We start from the raw sequence: 14,722 nt of genomic DNA, 5'->3' as shown, positions 1-14,722 counted from the left end.
TCACCACACCTTCCGGAAAGAGTAAGGTCCACAGATTATTAGCTGTTAGTTATATTGATTAGCTGTGGTGCAAAGGTTAGTTTGGTGATTTCTATCCATAACACAGAATGAGAGCGGGAGCAGAGTGATGGAAGAGAAGAAATGTAGTCCGTTAGCTTTGGCTATAAACTTATCAAACCAAAACAGTTCCTTATAAGCCATCAACGATGCTTTTAGTAATGGTGACGCTACTTTAGGGGTGACTTCAGCTCACTGCCATCTCATCTGTCCACATTGCAGGTTATGAGAGCTGCTCCAAGAGAAGACTGAGCTTGTTTTTTCTACTGGCAGCTTTTCGATTCCCAGAAAAATCACTCCACGGTGTCTGCAATACCCCAATGAGTCAACAGGGATCGGAGCTGTAGCTCGGGAAGATAAGGTTGAAACATGTTCAACTCCATTCTCATGGAAACATTTTTTTGCAGCAACCTTATTCACAATCCCCTGGATTTAGAAATAAGGTTGGTCAAGATAAACTATGTGGATGCTTGGATAATGTTGGGGGTGTTATTGATGTTTCTGATATTGAACCACATTCTTATCTATTTGATTTCATCTTATTGAATTAGATTTTATAGACTGACTGCTGTTTCTGGAATTTTATCTTCTAAGCTACGGGCGAAGAACAATACTCTCCCTGACTCTCATCCAAGTACACCTCTGACTGTTTGCAAAACACACTCTCACACGCGTTCCTGGTCTCCTTGTTTGTACTGCCACATACAGATAATAATAATCAAGAAATCTGAAGAATGAATTACTTCATATCAAGTGTCAGCAGTATCCAGCCGCTGTATGATTCAGATTGTCTCCTAACAATCTTTCTAAATCATGATAAAATGTCAGCTTGCACCAGCAAACAAACACTTTTCTATCATTTGTATGAACCTGCATTTACAGACTATTCACATGAGCAAAAGCATTAAAGCGCGACCAGATCAAATGCAAGATTCAAGAACACCCTCCATGTGAGGCAGCGATCCCACATCCTGCTCTTTGAATCTGAATGTGAATTTGCTGCCAAGGCCAAGGCCCTCACAGTGTAAGTGGCACTGATAGAAAGAGACAGAGAGACAGCGTGCCTCTATTCACAGCTAACATATACATTAGCATAACTACCATAGCGCGGGTAGCCCACCTAGCCACCTGTAGCTACACAACCCACACCAAGTAACCTCCATGGAACACTTTCCCACTCACTTTATTCCCTCTCTTCCCCTGGATTCCTTGCACTTATATCTGTACTTGAGCGTGACCGTGTGTGTGTGAACGTATGTTTCTTCACTTTTAATGCCAGCAGAAGACCGTTACGCAAGACTGTTTTGTGCAATAATTAAGTGAGCAGGCTTGAATGGCAAGCAGACATCAGTTGTTATGTGGGGCATTGTGCAGCTCAATGAACCTCTGATGAGTAAATGTAAGACAGCTAGAACGTTCATAAATAAAAACAGAATGAGTAAGAGGCTGACAATGTTTGCTATGAGTGTTGGTGGGTGTGTTTTTGACCAAAGAATCTTGTGCATATTAGAGGGATGAATCAACTAAAATTCTCTCTCTCTCTCACTCATGTTAACTTGTTGTAGAGGGGGGGTTTTGTTGAGAACAAGGGGTAGGAGGAGTGTTATGGGGAGAGCCTCCCCCAAGGCTGTGATTGGATGAGGCTGTTGTGACTGAGTGCAGGGGAGGCCAGTGGGAAGGTGAGTGGTCTGGGAGCTTGCTAGGGGGCAGGCAGCCGCAGAGAGCAGCTACCACTGCCTCTTAAAACCTAAGGTAGTCCTCATTACAGCTACAGACTGATAGACAGAGAGCAGAGCAGAGCAGGGCTGAGACAGTTCCAAGATAGGGAGAGGAAAGGAGAGAGTGAGAAATTGTGAACAGGGAAAGTTAGAAAACCAGCAGTCCTACTTTAGTGCTCACCCTTCCTTGACTGCTGCCTCCCCACTGCACTACCTGAGGCTCACATACACACACACAGAGAGGTGTTCAGGAAGGCTTAGAGGGCTGACTCTCCAGGGAAGAAGGGAATTAAACACTTTGTTTTCAATCCACAGCGATCATACTAAGGACAAAAAAAAGGGATTACAGCTTGTACGCCTGCCCCACTTGTTCCTCTCTGCTCTGCATTTTATCTTCGCTTTGGAGACTTTGGATACAACCTTCTTCAATTGTTGGTTTGGGCTGAGAGAGAGATGGCACATGGACAAAAGAGCCCCAGGTGGGCATTAACCCAGGGCTTCTCCAGCTTGGCACTGGGCCTGTCGCTCTTCTCCCTCCTCCTCCTGCTCCTCACCGTCTCAGCCGCAGACGAGTACGACTATTACAGCTGGCAGTCGGACAACTTCCACAATGGCCGCTTCTACACCAAGCAGCCCCAGTGTGTGGACATACCAGCTGACCTGCGCCTGTGCCACAACGTGGGCTACAAGAAGATGAGGCTGCCCAACCTCCTGGACCACGAGACCATGCCAGAGGTCAAGCAGCAGGCGGGCAGCTGGGTGCCCCTCCTGGCCAAACGGTGCCATGCTGACACCCAGGTGTTCCTGTGCTCGCTGTTTGCACCCGTGTGCCTGGACAGACCCATCTATCCCTGCCGCTCGCTGTGTGAGGCCGTGAGGGACAGCTGTGCTCCGGTGATGGAGACCTACGGCTTCCCCTGGCCGGAGATGCTGACCTGTGATAAGTTCCCCATTGATAACGACCTCTGCATCCCCATGCAGTTCACTGGGAACCAGGCCACCCAGCCACCAGGTAGGGCAGCTATGTACACATACACCAACTCTAACGCACACACACTCATTCAAGCATGCTCACACAAAGAATGATCTACACACACAACAGTCCTCAATAGTTTCAGAAAGTGAAATTAATGCTTTAACAGCAGGTAAAATGTTAGCTTGTGATTTTTATCAGGTATGATACGTGGATTGAAGAAAGCAATATAAATACACACATTAACAAGTGATTTAAAAGGGTTAAACATGTAACAATTGTATTCAATTACTGCTGTAACATGACTTGCAGTTAGTCTCTGCATTGTAACTTCCAGAATTCCGACCGACAACATTTCTAAGACAGATGAGTATTTAGGAGCCTGCAGAATCAGAAATAGCGAGAGCCCGAAAACGGCTGTGAGGCTGACTGCGCTACAAGGATGACAGATGAAAGTTTCAGTGAGACACTATAAAGAGTCTGGGAGGAGACAGGAGCAGCGAAAGGCTACAGGGGAAAGTTCTGAGTAAGTGGACGGTGGAGGTCGGCTTCTGTCATCTGCATACGCTTCAGGCCGGACACAGACAGGCTCAGAGAGAGAGACACGAGACTGAGAGACTCCGACAGCCAGATCGATCACCGAGTTAAGATGAATGGACTGTGATGTTAAACACACTTTAGCTGAAAAGGTGACACACACTCACATGCGTACAGACACACACCTTTATCAGCAGACATCCAACGACAGCCAATCAATCAATCTAACCACTGATTGAATGGAGAATGTCTTATTTCAAAGCTGGCAGGCATGCAACTCACAAGCTGGTCTGCGGAGCGTCAATAAATGAGAAAAGATAAACCAAGATGAGACAAAAATAAGAAGAGACATTACTATACTAAGATTTGATTCACAAAAAAATTGAAAAATATAAAAGATTTCACAGGAAACAAGAAAAAACCTGCATATGTGCCAATAGTGAGCTGGGAACGAAATAGAGAGAAAAGGGTGTGTGCATGTGTGTGTATGAACCACCACTACTCAAGCAGCCTATTCACAAAAGCAGTCGGAGCTGAGAGGCAGAGAGGGAGTTGATGAGAGTCTTTAGACAGTGGAGTGGGACAGTTCCCACTGTGTCCCAGCCTGCTAGGCCTTTGTTGGGTCTGGCAGCCAGCAGGCCAATTAGCTAGAAGGCCAATTACTGAGCTCACACTAATTAGTGGACATGACAGGACAAGAGAGGCAGGCAGAGAATGGGAATGGCTTAAGTCTGATTGTCCCTGAGAGGGAGAATGGAGAGAAGTGAAAGGAGAGGGAAGCGGGAGAGTAAGGAGAGGCAGACAGAGGGTAGAATAGGAGAAAAGCTGCTTCCTGCAGCTCAAAAAGTGTCTACCTCTCTGCTTTCAATAAGGACTCAAAGGAAAACGGTTTATTATTCTCATTATTTCACTTCTTGCCTTTAACCATTTATCACGTTTTATATCTACTTTGATTGACATCTTCCTGTATTTTTGTATCGTAAAAGTAGTTTCCTTAACTTGATGCATTATAGTGATTTTCTGAAGTGATACAAATGAAAGCAAATAATCCCAGAAAATCATTTTAGTCTAGTAAATCATACGTTCGGTAACTTATCTTTGCTTTTTATCATGTATGTTTGCAGCAAGCCGATATCTAATTATCTACTCTGGTAAAAAGTTTTATCTGGACCCTCATGAATTCATGCAGGGCTGACTTACTCCATTAGGGAAAATGGCTGTTCTGTTTTTGTAGGAGGAGTATCAACTATGTGACACTTGGGCTTTGCAGAGCCATAACTCATTCTCTTACATGCTCCCTGAGAAGGAGGCGGCTTAAACTTCATCTGTCACCTCCTGAAACAGGCAACTGTTTGTCGATCCTTTCCAATCAAATAATGATCGGATGCGTATAGATTACACAGAGATGGTGCGAGATCACTGCAAATATGGAAAGGGCTCTTTGCTGTCAAGCATTTTTATGCATATATAAAAAAGATGTTGAATTAAATGTTTAAATAATAGATACAAAAGGATAATATTAGTGTAGTTTAACAATTACATTTGATAGTGTGTTTGTAACTGAGAGTGAAACCATATCTCTTCTAGCCCAAAGGCTCACTGACATTTTTTTTTAAGAAACAGAGATTCTCAGATGTGCCGATGAGGCCATCCCGAGGACAACAAACCACACACACACACACACCACACACACACACACACACACACACACACACACACACACACACACACACACACACCACACACACACACACACACACACACACACACACACACACACACAACACAACACCAACAACACACACAACACACACAACACACACACACACACAGCACAACACACACACACACACACACACACCACACACACACACACACACACACACACACACACACACACACACACACACACACACACACACAGAGAGAGAGCCAGCAATAATAACAAAGGAATTACAGCTAAGAATTGTTTCTAAGAGTGAGTTTTCTGGAAATGCTTAATGGACATGCTGATTCCCCTTACACAGGATCACATGAGGACTCTTGTGTTAATCCGGTTGAATCTTTGGGAGTTGGATCAATCACAGGAGTTACGTGTTCTTATGCTGCTCTGCCTCTCCAGGAGGCCCTAATGTTATCGGAGCTATTCTGCAATTACATGATATAGCACGGTTCGAGGGCTCCTGTGGAAACTAACAGTACATAGTCAGATTCACTTTCCACCTTTCTGTCATAGCCAAAACTGAGAGGAACACCACCACCTGAGCTCAGGTTGTATATGATTTTTGGCATGAGTTTGTGTAACAGGGGCCCATGGGGTGTGATTATGTGAAACACAAGGCTGTAGGTATTATAGCAGCAAAGACAGGCAGACTGCTGACAGGAGGGCACAGACATCCAGGGAGAAAAGAGGCCAACTGATCTCAGTCTGTCGGGCAGAGCACAGTTATTGCCACCCATCAACTCCACCTTATTTAATGATGCTGCCTTTAGCCTCTGACAGCATCAGCAAATCAACAGGTGTGATAGGCGAAGGGAGAATTCTGCACCGGGTTTAAGTGCATAGGGTAAACTCCATAATTAAAATTGCTCTTCAAGACAATATGCACGTTGTCCAGTGAAAGTCGTTGAAATTGCATGGTGTGAAAGATATTGTCTGTCCTCGCCGTACTCATTGATGCGGCTAGTGTAAGTTACAACCGTGCTAAAGGAGACAGGCAGCACTGTCAGGTCCCCAGCAGCACAATGGGTGCTACTCATGTGGCCCTGGCTGCTATATGAAAAGGAAAATGTGATCCAATGCTCTGTGCATGGAAGACTGCCTCGGCCTTTTGAGAATGTATTTTCTCCTCTGTATAGGATTCCTACAGATGCAAGGAGCATGCTGTGTTTTAGAGGCCCCGGGGGCTGCCTGTGGGCCATATTTAAGTCCTCCTCTGTCCGTCTGCATGCCGCATTTAAACAGATGTTAGGACCTCCGACATAAATCACACGCTGCATTTCATCTCCGGCACAGTACCGTTTTATGTCATAAGTGTTGCTGCTCGTAACTTAAAGGGCCCAAATGAGGCATGAGATAGTGACCCGCACATACTTTAAATGGAACGTTATTCCCATAAAAGTTGCTGTGATGCTCTGGCTGCAGGGGATGAGGCAGAATACACGGCAGGGGATCGGATGACAATATTGTTAGATCTGATCATGTATGGTGGGAAGATATGTGTGTGTATGTTGGAGAGAAAGAGACAGAGACAAATTGAGAGGAAGCTTACTGTAACTAACATAGAGGCTATACAATATATTTTACGCTATAAGAAATGTTGCAAAGATAAAATGTGATTTACAGTGTTGGTATTTCATAGAGACTCTTTGAGATGAATGAGAAGGATTCTTAAATGTCATGTTATGACAAATGGTGTGTCAAGATGTTTTTACTCTTTAAACTGTGTCCACACCTGAATTCTGCAGACATAGCTTTTCAACAGTGTGTTGGCCTTTTGTCCACACCCAGCTGCGTTTTAGGTCACTGAAAACAGATATTTACAGGAAATGTTATTAACTAATTACAAGAAAATTAGCATTATTATATTATCATGGTTTTGTGTTGTTTTTGGAGGTCAAAGCTGTTCACTGTTTATGGGGCCTTCGATTCCAAAAGTATGTCATTATTTGATATATGACTTTTCACATTAAGAAAAAGTTATATTTTTTAAATAAATATTAAGGTGGAATGCAATTCAAGGAGAACAAAAACAGACACAGCAGTGGATGGAGACTGAAATGGAGAAAGTGAAGTTTTGCACTTAAATTACTGGCCTCTTGCCGTACGTCATTGCTACTCTGGCTTGCTGTTTGAAGATTACCAGCAGGCTTTCCAAAAGACCACCTCCCTACTCGTACTGCTCCCATCATCCTTTCCTCCTACCCAAAATCATCCACTCCCAACCTCTTCTAGAACATCAGCTCTGAGAGACAATATTATAACACTCGTCACTGGGAATGGAAATATTTAAGCTTGGGCGATGAAGTCTATAACCCAGCACGCAGCATGACGAAAAGCAGCACACAGACATAGTCACGTCCAAAGTCAACCAAGGCAAGAGCATATTTCTCGGATTCTCAATCACATGGCGCAACAATTCCTAAACTGCTTTGAGATGGTGGCAAAATACATGAATGACCTAATGTCAAAATATTTGCTGAGTAGAAATTAGTCCAGGAAAAGAAATCCACGCAGCAGTGATTCCCATTAGAACATGACGGTGGTTCCCCCGACGGAGAGCAGAACGTGACGAGGGCAGTCGTCGCTTAATTGATTTCTCAGCGGCATCCAAATGGTGGTTTTCTGTCCAAGCTCAACTAAGTTTCATGGAAGGGTTGCTTTCTCCTGACACATGCTCTGGCATCCACGCGAATGGGCCTCCTGCCAACATACCACCCCTGTGAAACCAGAATGAATTACAGTGGAGTCTGAATAAGAAGTAACAGCTTAAAGGGAATCATTCAAAACAGACAAATCTAGAGTTTTGGCATCTATCAAAACGCGTGTGTGCGTGTGTTTCCGTGCTCTTGTCCCAGTCTTCATGTCAGCGCCAGACAATTAAGAGGTCTGACCCTGTAGGTAGGTCCCGCCTGTGAATGCATGGGAAACCTCAGAGAAGGAAAAACTGGCAGATACTCTACAAGAACACGGTTCAACTCCCTCCATACGAGCGCTTACACACATCCATAAACTCAGTGGTGGTTAGGGGGTTCACCTCCCCACGACCCTGAGCAGTGAAGCATGCTCAACTATGACCCCTCTCATTATCTGCCCAGACGCTGGGGTTTGGGCTGGGGTGATAACCTTTGAACCCTGACTTTTAACCCAGGGGTCGCTGCTGGACTGTGCTAGGATTATCCTGTGTGTGTTTGTAAGTGTGAGACACACAGGAAAAAACAGGAAGGGGGGAGAAATCTCAACATATTTTGGATATTGCTGTGAGTGAGCAATAGAAAAATGTAACTCCCCTATAAGCAGACTTTCCAAAAAAAACCTGCTTATGATAATTGTCTGCCCTGTAGGTGTATGCATGTGGTGAGGGGAAGATTTCTACTCCACATCCTTCTCTCCCTGGCCATTTCTAATATTATAGCGTGTTCTCTCGATTGGCTCAAGGCTCTGTTTTGTGGATAAGTTGACTGATATTAGCTGTGTATAGCAACAACCAGCCCTACAAGGATTACATGGAGGTTATGTAGTAATTGTCATAATAATAGTTTCTATTGAAAAGCCTTTGGAGTAAATTGCAAGGCAGTTTGAGGCATTTTATGTGAGTTTTGTGTGTCTGAGATTGAAGAAATTAAGGGCTTGGATCAGTGGCGTAACTATCGACGGTGCAATGCACCGGGGCTCAGAGCCAGGGCCAGGGGCCCATGAAATAAAAAATATATAACAATATTTGCATCGGGGCCAATCACAACCTTGTTACGCCACTGGCTTGGAAGCAAGTTCTTGCGTGGCATTGGTGAGAATATATGATTAGGCAAAAATGTCAGGATTATTTATCATATTTTAATTTTCTCTCTATTTTCTGCTGTAGAAACAAACAGGATTTTGCTGTAAATAAACAAAAATACTTAATGTAGGGCCTGTACTTCTCTCATAAGTTGCATGAGAGCACAATAACAACAATCAAGTTCTAAATCAAAGTTAGATAAGCTAAACATGCTTTAGAGCAAAGCAGCCATGACCATACATTTCGAGATAAAAATAAACTTAAGTTGTTGCTTTGGTTTCCTCTTGCTGTTTCACAATGTGTGGTTGCTGTGTGGCCTAGGAGCTGGCTCTGTATACTGAATCACCTTTCACCGTGTTCAGCGGCTGCAGCAGCAGCAGCGTTTACCTTTCTGCACAGCCAAGCCCACGCCTGCACCACCAAAATATACAAGGGCCAGAATAAAAACATTTTGTGCGGTGTAATTGCAGAGCAAACATCAGTCAGCTTGCTGGACTGTGTATTCGCTCTGCAGCAAATAGCCTCTGACATGAGGAGGGGGGCTGCAAGTAAGTGCCTCAAAAGTGCTGAGGGCTTAACGATTTCATACCGACACGGCTTTCGTTTCACTTGCACTGACCTCAACTCAGCCCTTAGGTATTAGCTAATCTAGCCTTAAAATGACTATATGAGATGTGTGTAGTTGCTAATGAAACATAATCTTTCTCTGTCCCCCTCAGTGTCAAAGGTGTGCCCGCCGTGTGACAATGAGATGAAAGCAGACAACATCATGGAGCATTACTGCGCCAGTGACTTTGGTAAGTGCCATCAACTAAAGACTGAGAGCTGCTTGTGTGGTCACATACAGTAGAGAATACAGGAATAGGGTAGTTAAAAAAACTTCAGAAACTACTGAATGAATGTTGAAAATGAGCGTATATTGTAAATTATACTGCAACTTTCTCTCCTTTAAGTACCGAACGTAAGCTACAGGTTGATTTTGGCTTTTAATTTAAATAAATTACACATCTACTTAAACACCAGTATTTATGTGTTTATATTTATGTTTCAGTCTCTCCTGCTAAACCACATACACCATATGTTTGCAGGTGTTAGTAAAAAACAGTCAAAATGAGTGCATAACACCCATTCATTTTGAACTATTCCCTCTGCTATCATAACCCCTCTTCTTCACATGAGTTATAACAGATTCCAGTCCCTGATGTCCATTCAACGTCATTTTATCTTTCTGCTTTCTCGCATTCCAGTTCCTCCACAGTAATGACCAGCACACAAAGCCAGAACATAATTATTCCATTATTTTTGCTTTTGGAGGATTTTGGCTCATCGTACTCCACAGCGGCTGAATTTCTGCTTGCATGGACTACTTCCCCAGCCTTTAGAGTTAATGATATACTGCTTTTTATTTCTCTGGTCATTAGATTCTGAGCGATGAACTGGAAATGGTGATGAAAAAACTCATAACCTTGGGAGACTGAAGAACATGGCTTATGTTTCCGAACAGATTAGTGAGAGTAGAGTAATTTAAAATGAAACTGGGCCAGACTTGTATTTAGAAACAAAGTTCAGGTTTCACCCACACCTATGAAATGACCTTAATAGACACAACTCGACCCATTTTGAGTTATAAATTAATCAAAGCCTAACAAATCACATCCAACCACTACATTTATGTGTGTGCTCATTGCTACAGCCAAAACAAACTGCAGGCTCATCCCCATCATTTATCATGACTACCGAATCACAGATACATTTTTTACTGATTGATTTCTGGATTAGATATTTCAATCTTCCATCATGAGGGTGTTTTTCATGGATAAGATTCTTTCTGTTGATTAAAATGAAATAGTTGTGAAAGCAGATAGCAAGCCAAAGACAGACATTTTATTGGCTATTAATGTATGTGAATGCATGAGGATGAGTAGAGAAGTCAAGATAGCCATGACGTATGGATCTGGAGATCAAGGCCAGAATGACTCCACAATGTTATTCTATAGGGCGATAGCAGATTGCAGCTTGATCTCATGCCTTATGAATGTTGTTGCCTATTCATCTTAAGAACAATGTTCGCCTTGGGAGGAGTTTATACTCTGCGTTTTATTACAGTCTACTTTTGATATCTGATCCCTCCACATTCCATGATGTACCATCCTGCAAACCAGTACAAGTGACAAGCGTTAAAAAGAAAGAAAAGGGTGGGGGATGTGAGTCTGGCAGGGCACGGACATGAAACCAACACCTGGTTGGAAGTGGAGGTTGGTCAACTTAGCTTCAGGAAAACATGCATCTGCTCAAAATGACAGAACACTTCTCACTCCTTCTTCCTCTATGGAAATGTGCTCACTTAAAAAAAGGTATGTTTGTATAAATATGTGCGCACAGCTTGTCACAAGGATACTGGCCAGGTTGCAAAGTGAGCCAGCTGCATCACTTAATACTTATTATGAGTTGGCATTCAAAGTGAAGCAGGGAGTGACATTATTTTATCTTTTCTATCTTTACTGAACACACATGTGAACATGAATGCATTCATTCACAAAAACATACACAAACTGAGGCACGCAAACAAACACATGCCCTCAGTGAAAGAGCTGGATGTGAATTAGGATGCGGATGAAAGGCAACTCAACACACACATTCCTTTTTGAACATGCTATCGCTTCGCCTGTACTGTGTATACGTAACAGAGTGTACCGAGGGATGTTTATGCAGGCAAGAAGCGAAATGGCGATCTTCCAGCAGGCTTGGGTAGGGTACATACTGTAGCGATGCTTCATACCGACCCGGTGCCTTTGCACGGCAAATGATTAATTTCACCTGTCAAAATGTTCACCCACAGAATTCCTCTTTCATGCTTGGCAGTTCAATTTTAATCTTTCACATGGTAAGTCTATAAACATGAGACAGCAGCAGATAGGAGTTGGAACTTCATTAAGTTGATACACTGAAGTATGCAGTATTTAAACTCTGCATATTGTAAAAACAGAGTTGATCTGTGTTGTATATTTTTGATTTAAAACTACAGGACCGTGAGCACAATTTCTCAGTAGAGGAGCATTAGAAAGAAAAACTGACTACAGAGTGAGTGTTACATAGAAAATGATAGAGACAAGCGAGTATGGACAACAAAGGATGATAACCTTGCAGAGCTTTAGACTTTTCTTTACTCTTGACCTGAACTTGATTGCAGAGAGTCTTGCCTCATTCAAATCTAACTTCCTAGAGATTTACCTTAAGTCTTGAAAGCAAAAACATGCAGGTCCGAATCTTTGACATGGTAAAATCAAGTAAAAAACTATCATCTTAACTTAATGAAGACTTGTAACTTAAGACTTACTCTCAAGGGCTCAAGACTTGACATGAACTTGCTTCATAAAAGGAGGTTGTAACTTGAAAAACATGTCTTCCTTTTCATTTATGAGTTTTCCCCAAGTTGGACACACACACACACACACACACACACACACACACACACACACACACACACACACACACACACACACACACACACACAGGATGCACTTTTTATATGCTGCTGGAGAGTTTAAGTTATGATACTCAGGAGAGGTGTAAAATAGCTGCTTCTTTGGCGCAGCACAGGACTCAGTGCCGGTCCGCAGGAGGAAGAAATGTCACAGCTGCTCACAGTAGGAATTAACATTTAAGTCAGAGTGACACATTAACAGTGTCGAGGTGTAAATATCTGTTTTATAGGATAAAATAAAGAGTTTAAATATGTCTATATCTTCTCCCTTAGCCCTCAAGATGAAAATCAAGGAGGTGAAGAAGGAAAAGGGCGACCGGAAGCTGATTGCAGCACAGAAGAAGAAGAAAGTGTTGAAGCAGGGCGTGCTAAGGAAAAAGGACCTGAAGAAGCTGACCCTGTACATCAAGAATGGAGCCAACTGCCCGTGCGCCCAGCTGGACAGCCTGAGCACCAACTTCCTCATCATGGGTCGCAAAGTGGACCAGCAACTGCTGCTCATGTCCATTCACAAGTGGGACAAGAAAAGCAAGGAGCTCAAATTCGCCATCAAGTACATGAAGTCCCATCAGTGTCCCACCTATCACACTGTCTTCCAGTGAGGCGGCTTGCAGCACAATCTACAATCACACATTTCACCCACATAGAATCTAATTCTGCGTTCCTGACCCCCAAATCCCTGGAAAATCTCTTAACAGTCTGACAAATAGTCCTACAAGAGGTCGTAGGGCAGCCAAGCTTTTATTTTCTCAGCTTTAACTTGAATCAGGTTGTCAAGGGGATCGTCCTGATCTGCTTAGATGATTCAGACATGTTAATGTTGGAGAGGGAAAAAAGCTGCACACTCAGCAGCTCCAATCACATCATAAAAAACCCAAAGTAACCACAGATTGTATAATAATTTGGGTGATGTAATTGTATTTCCCAAGGAACAACAGACATTTTAGATCCCCTGTGATTCAATAAATATATTCCTTGACAATGCTACTTTCCTATTCCAATATAGAAGACAGAATCACTTGTGTGATATCCAACAGCAACTTAATCAAGACAGCCGCATTAAAAAATGGAAAACGAAAGATTTGAGGCAACTATTGGAGGGAAAACATGTTCGATAATGTAATAAGTATAGACTAAGGGAGTTCAGTGGGAAGGCAGGGTTTGTTTCAGTGTAAAAAGAGAGAAATTATACACTACAGTACAAGGGGGCTGTGCAATTGGGCACAAAGCTCCCAGGAATAACATCAAAGCAGAGACATATAGATGATCAGCTAAACTGTGTTGTAATAATGTAAAAAGTAGGTAATTCCGACGAATACTAGATGATTAGAAATCGGGCTTTTTTTCTTTTATCCCTGCCGGGAAAGAAGACAGATGGAGCGAGGAAGACTGGCGGACTGGAGGATGCTTCCACTGACTTTGTACAGCAACACTCATGTGGCCTGAAAGAGGGAAACTTGAATATTCTTGCTTTTCAATTGGAGAGAGGATGAGGTTAAAGTAGAGAAGACATCTTCCTGAAAACAAGTGGTCAAGAAAGAGAGAGAAAGAGACTCTGGACAGAACCAACACTGTTGGGTTGATAAGTCTCTGGTACTGTTTTTCACTATCACTCTTTAAATGTTTATTTGTTTTGTACTTTTTTAAATTTTCTTCAGTTAAACTTCTATTGTATGAAGACAGGAATCATCCATACAGACATAGCACCTGAATTCACTGTTGCCGTAGCAATAAAAGATGAACATTTAACTATGACAATATGTTCTAATCAGTTAACCTGTAAGTAGTTATGTTACTGAAATACATCTTTGTTTTACAAAAAAAAAGTAAATGAATAAAATATATTTGAAATTTTTATAAAGAATATTCCTTTGATCTCATTTCTTTATCATTATGATTTAACCATGTGCTCATCCATGTTTCTTTGACTTCCTGAAAGAATGTTTGCACAAGAAAATGCATACTTTAGGTGCCCAGTAGCTTTCTTACTTTTTTTCTCAATTTTTTAAACTGCCATTTCTAAATCCAGCCAGCCAAAGTTAGAACATTAGAAAAACATACTTTTTCTTATAAACAATTAATACGAATGAACATTTTAATTTACTTATAGGTTTCCATCTAGGTTTAGAATATTACATTGAAGGTACATAAGGACTGTGAGATTGCAATAAGCCTGCCCTGCACCTTCATTTCTCCTTTCCCAGGGAATAAAAAGTTTAAACCTCAGTTACGCTGTGTTCAGTGCCAAAATCTTCCAGATCCACACTGGGCACAGTTTTACAGAAAGCCAGGGCAATAAAAGCCCAGTGTTTTAATGTTAAAGAGTAAAGGGGTGACGCAGACGGACAGCAGGCTGCAATGTAACCAACCAACTTTATCAAAACCACCCAGACGCTCACATAACTCAGTCAACGCAATTTAAAAATAGTTGGCATATAAGGGCTCCAAAATACAA

General features: G+C 42.4%; 1 protein-coding gene across 1 annotated transcript; it reads left to right on the top strand.

The window, feature by feature from the left end:
- The first annotated feature begins 1,758 nt into the window (after nucleotides 1-1,758).
- On the top strand, nucleotides 1,759-14,096 carry sfrp5 (secreted frizzled-related protein 5). The gene is made up of 3 exons (XM_010782361.1): nucleotides 1,759-2,787; nucleotides 9,503-9,580; nucleotides 12,541-14,096. The coding sequence occupies exons 1-3, from the start codon at nucleotides 2,229-2,231 to the stop codon at nucleotides 12,867-12,869; spliced, it is 966 nt and encodes a 321-aa protein (XP_010780663.1). The 5' UTR covers nucleotides 1,759-2,228; the 3' UTR covers nucleotides 12,870-14,096.
- Nucleotides 14,097-14,722: the final 626 nt, after the last annotated feature.

Source organism: Notothenia coriiceps, unplaced genomic scaffold (assembly GCF_000735185.1).
Source record: "Notothenia coriiceps isolate Sejong01 unplaced genomic scaffold, NC01 NC01_scaffold00024667, whole genome shotgun sequence".
Classification (NCBI taxonomy): domain Eukaryota; kingdom Metazoa; phylum Chordata; class Actinopteri; order Perciformes; family Nototheniidae; genus Notothenia; species Notothenia coriiceps.
The sequence above is the reverse complement of the archived record's forward strand: the minus strand, read 5'-3'. Positions and strand labels throughout refer to the sequence as shown.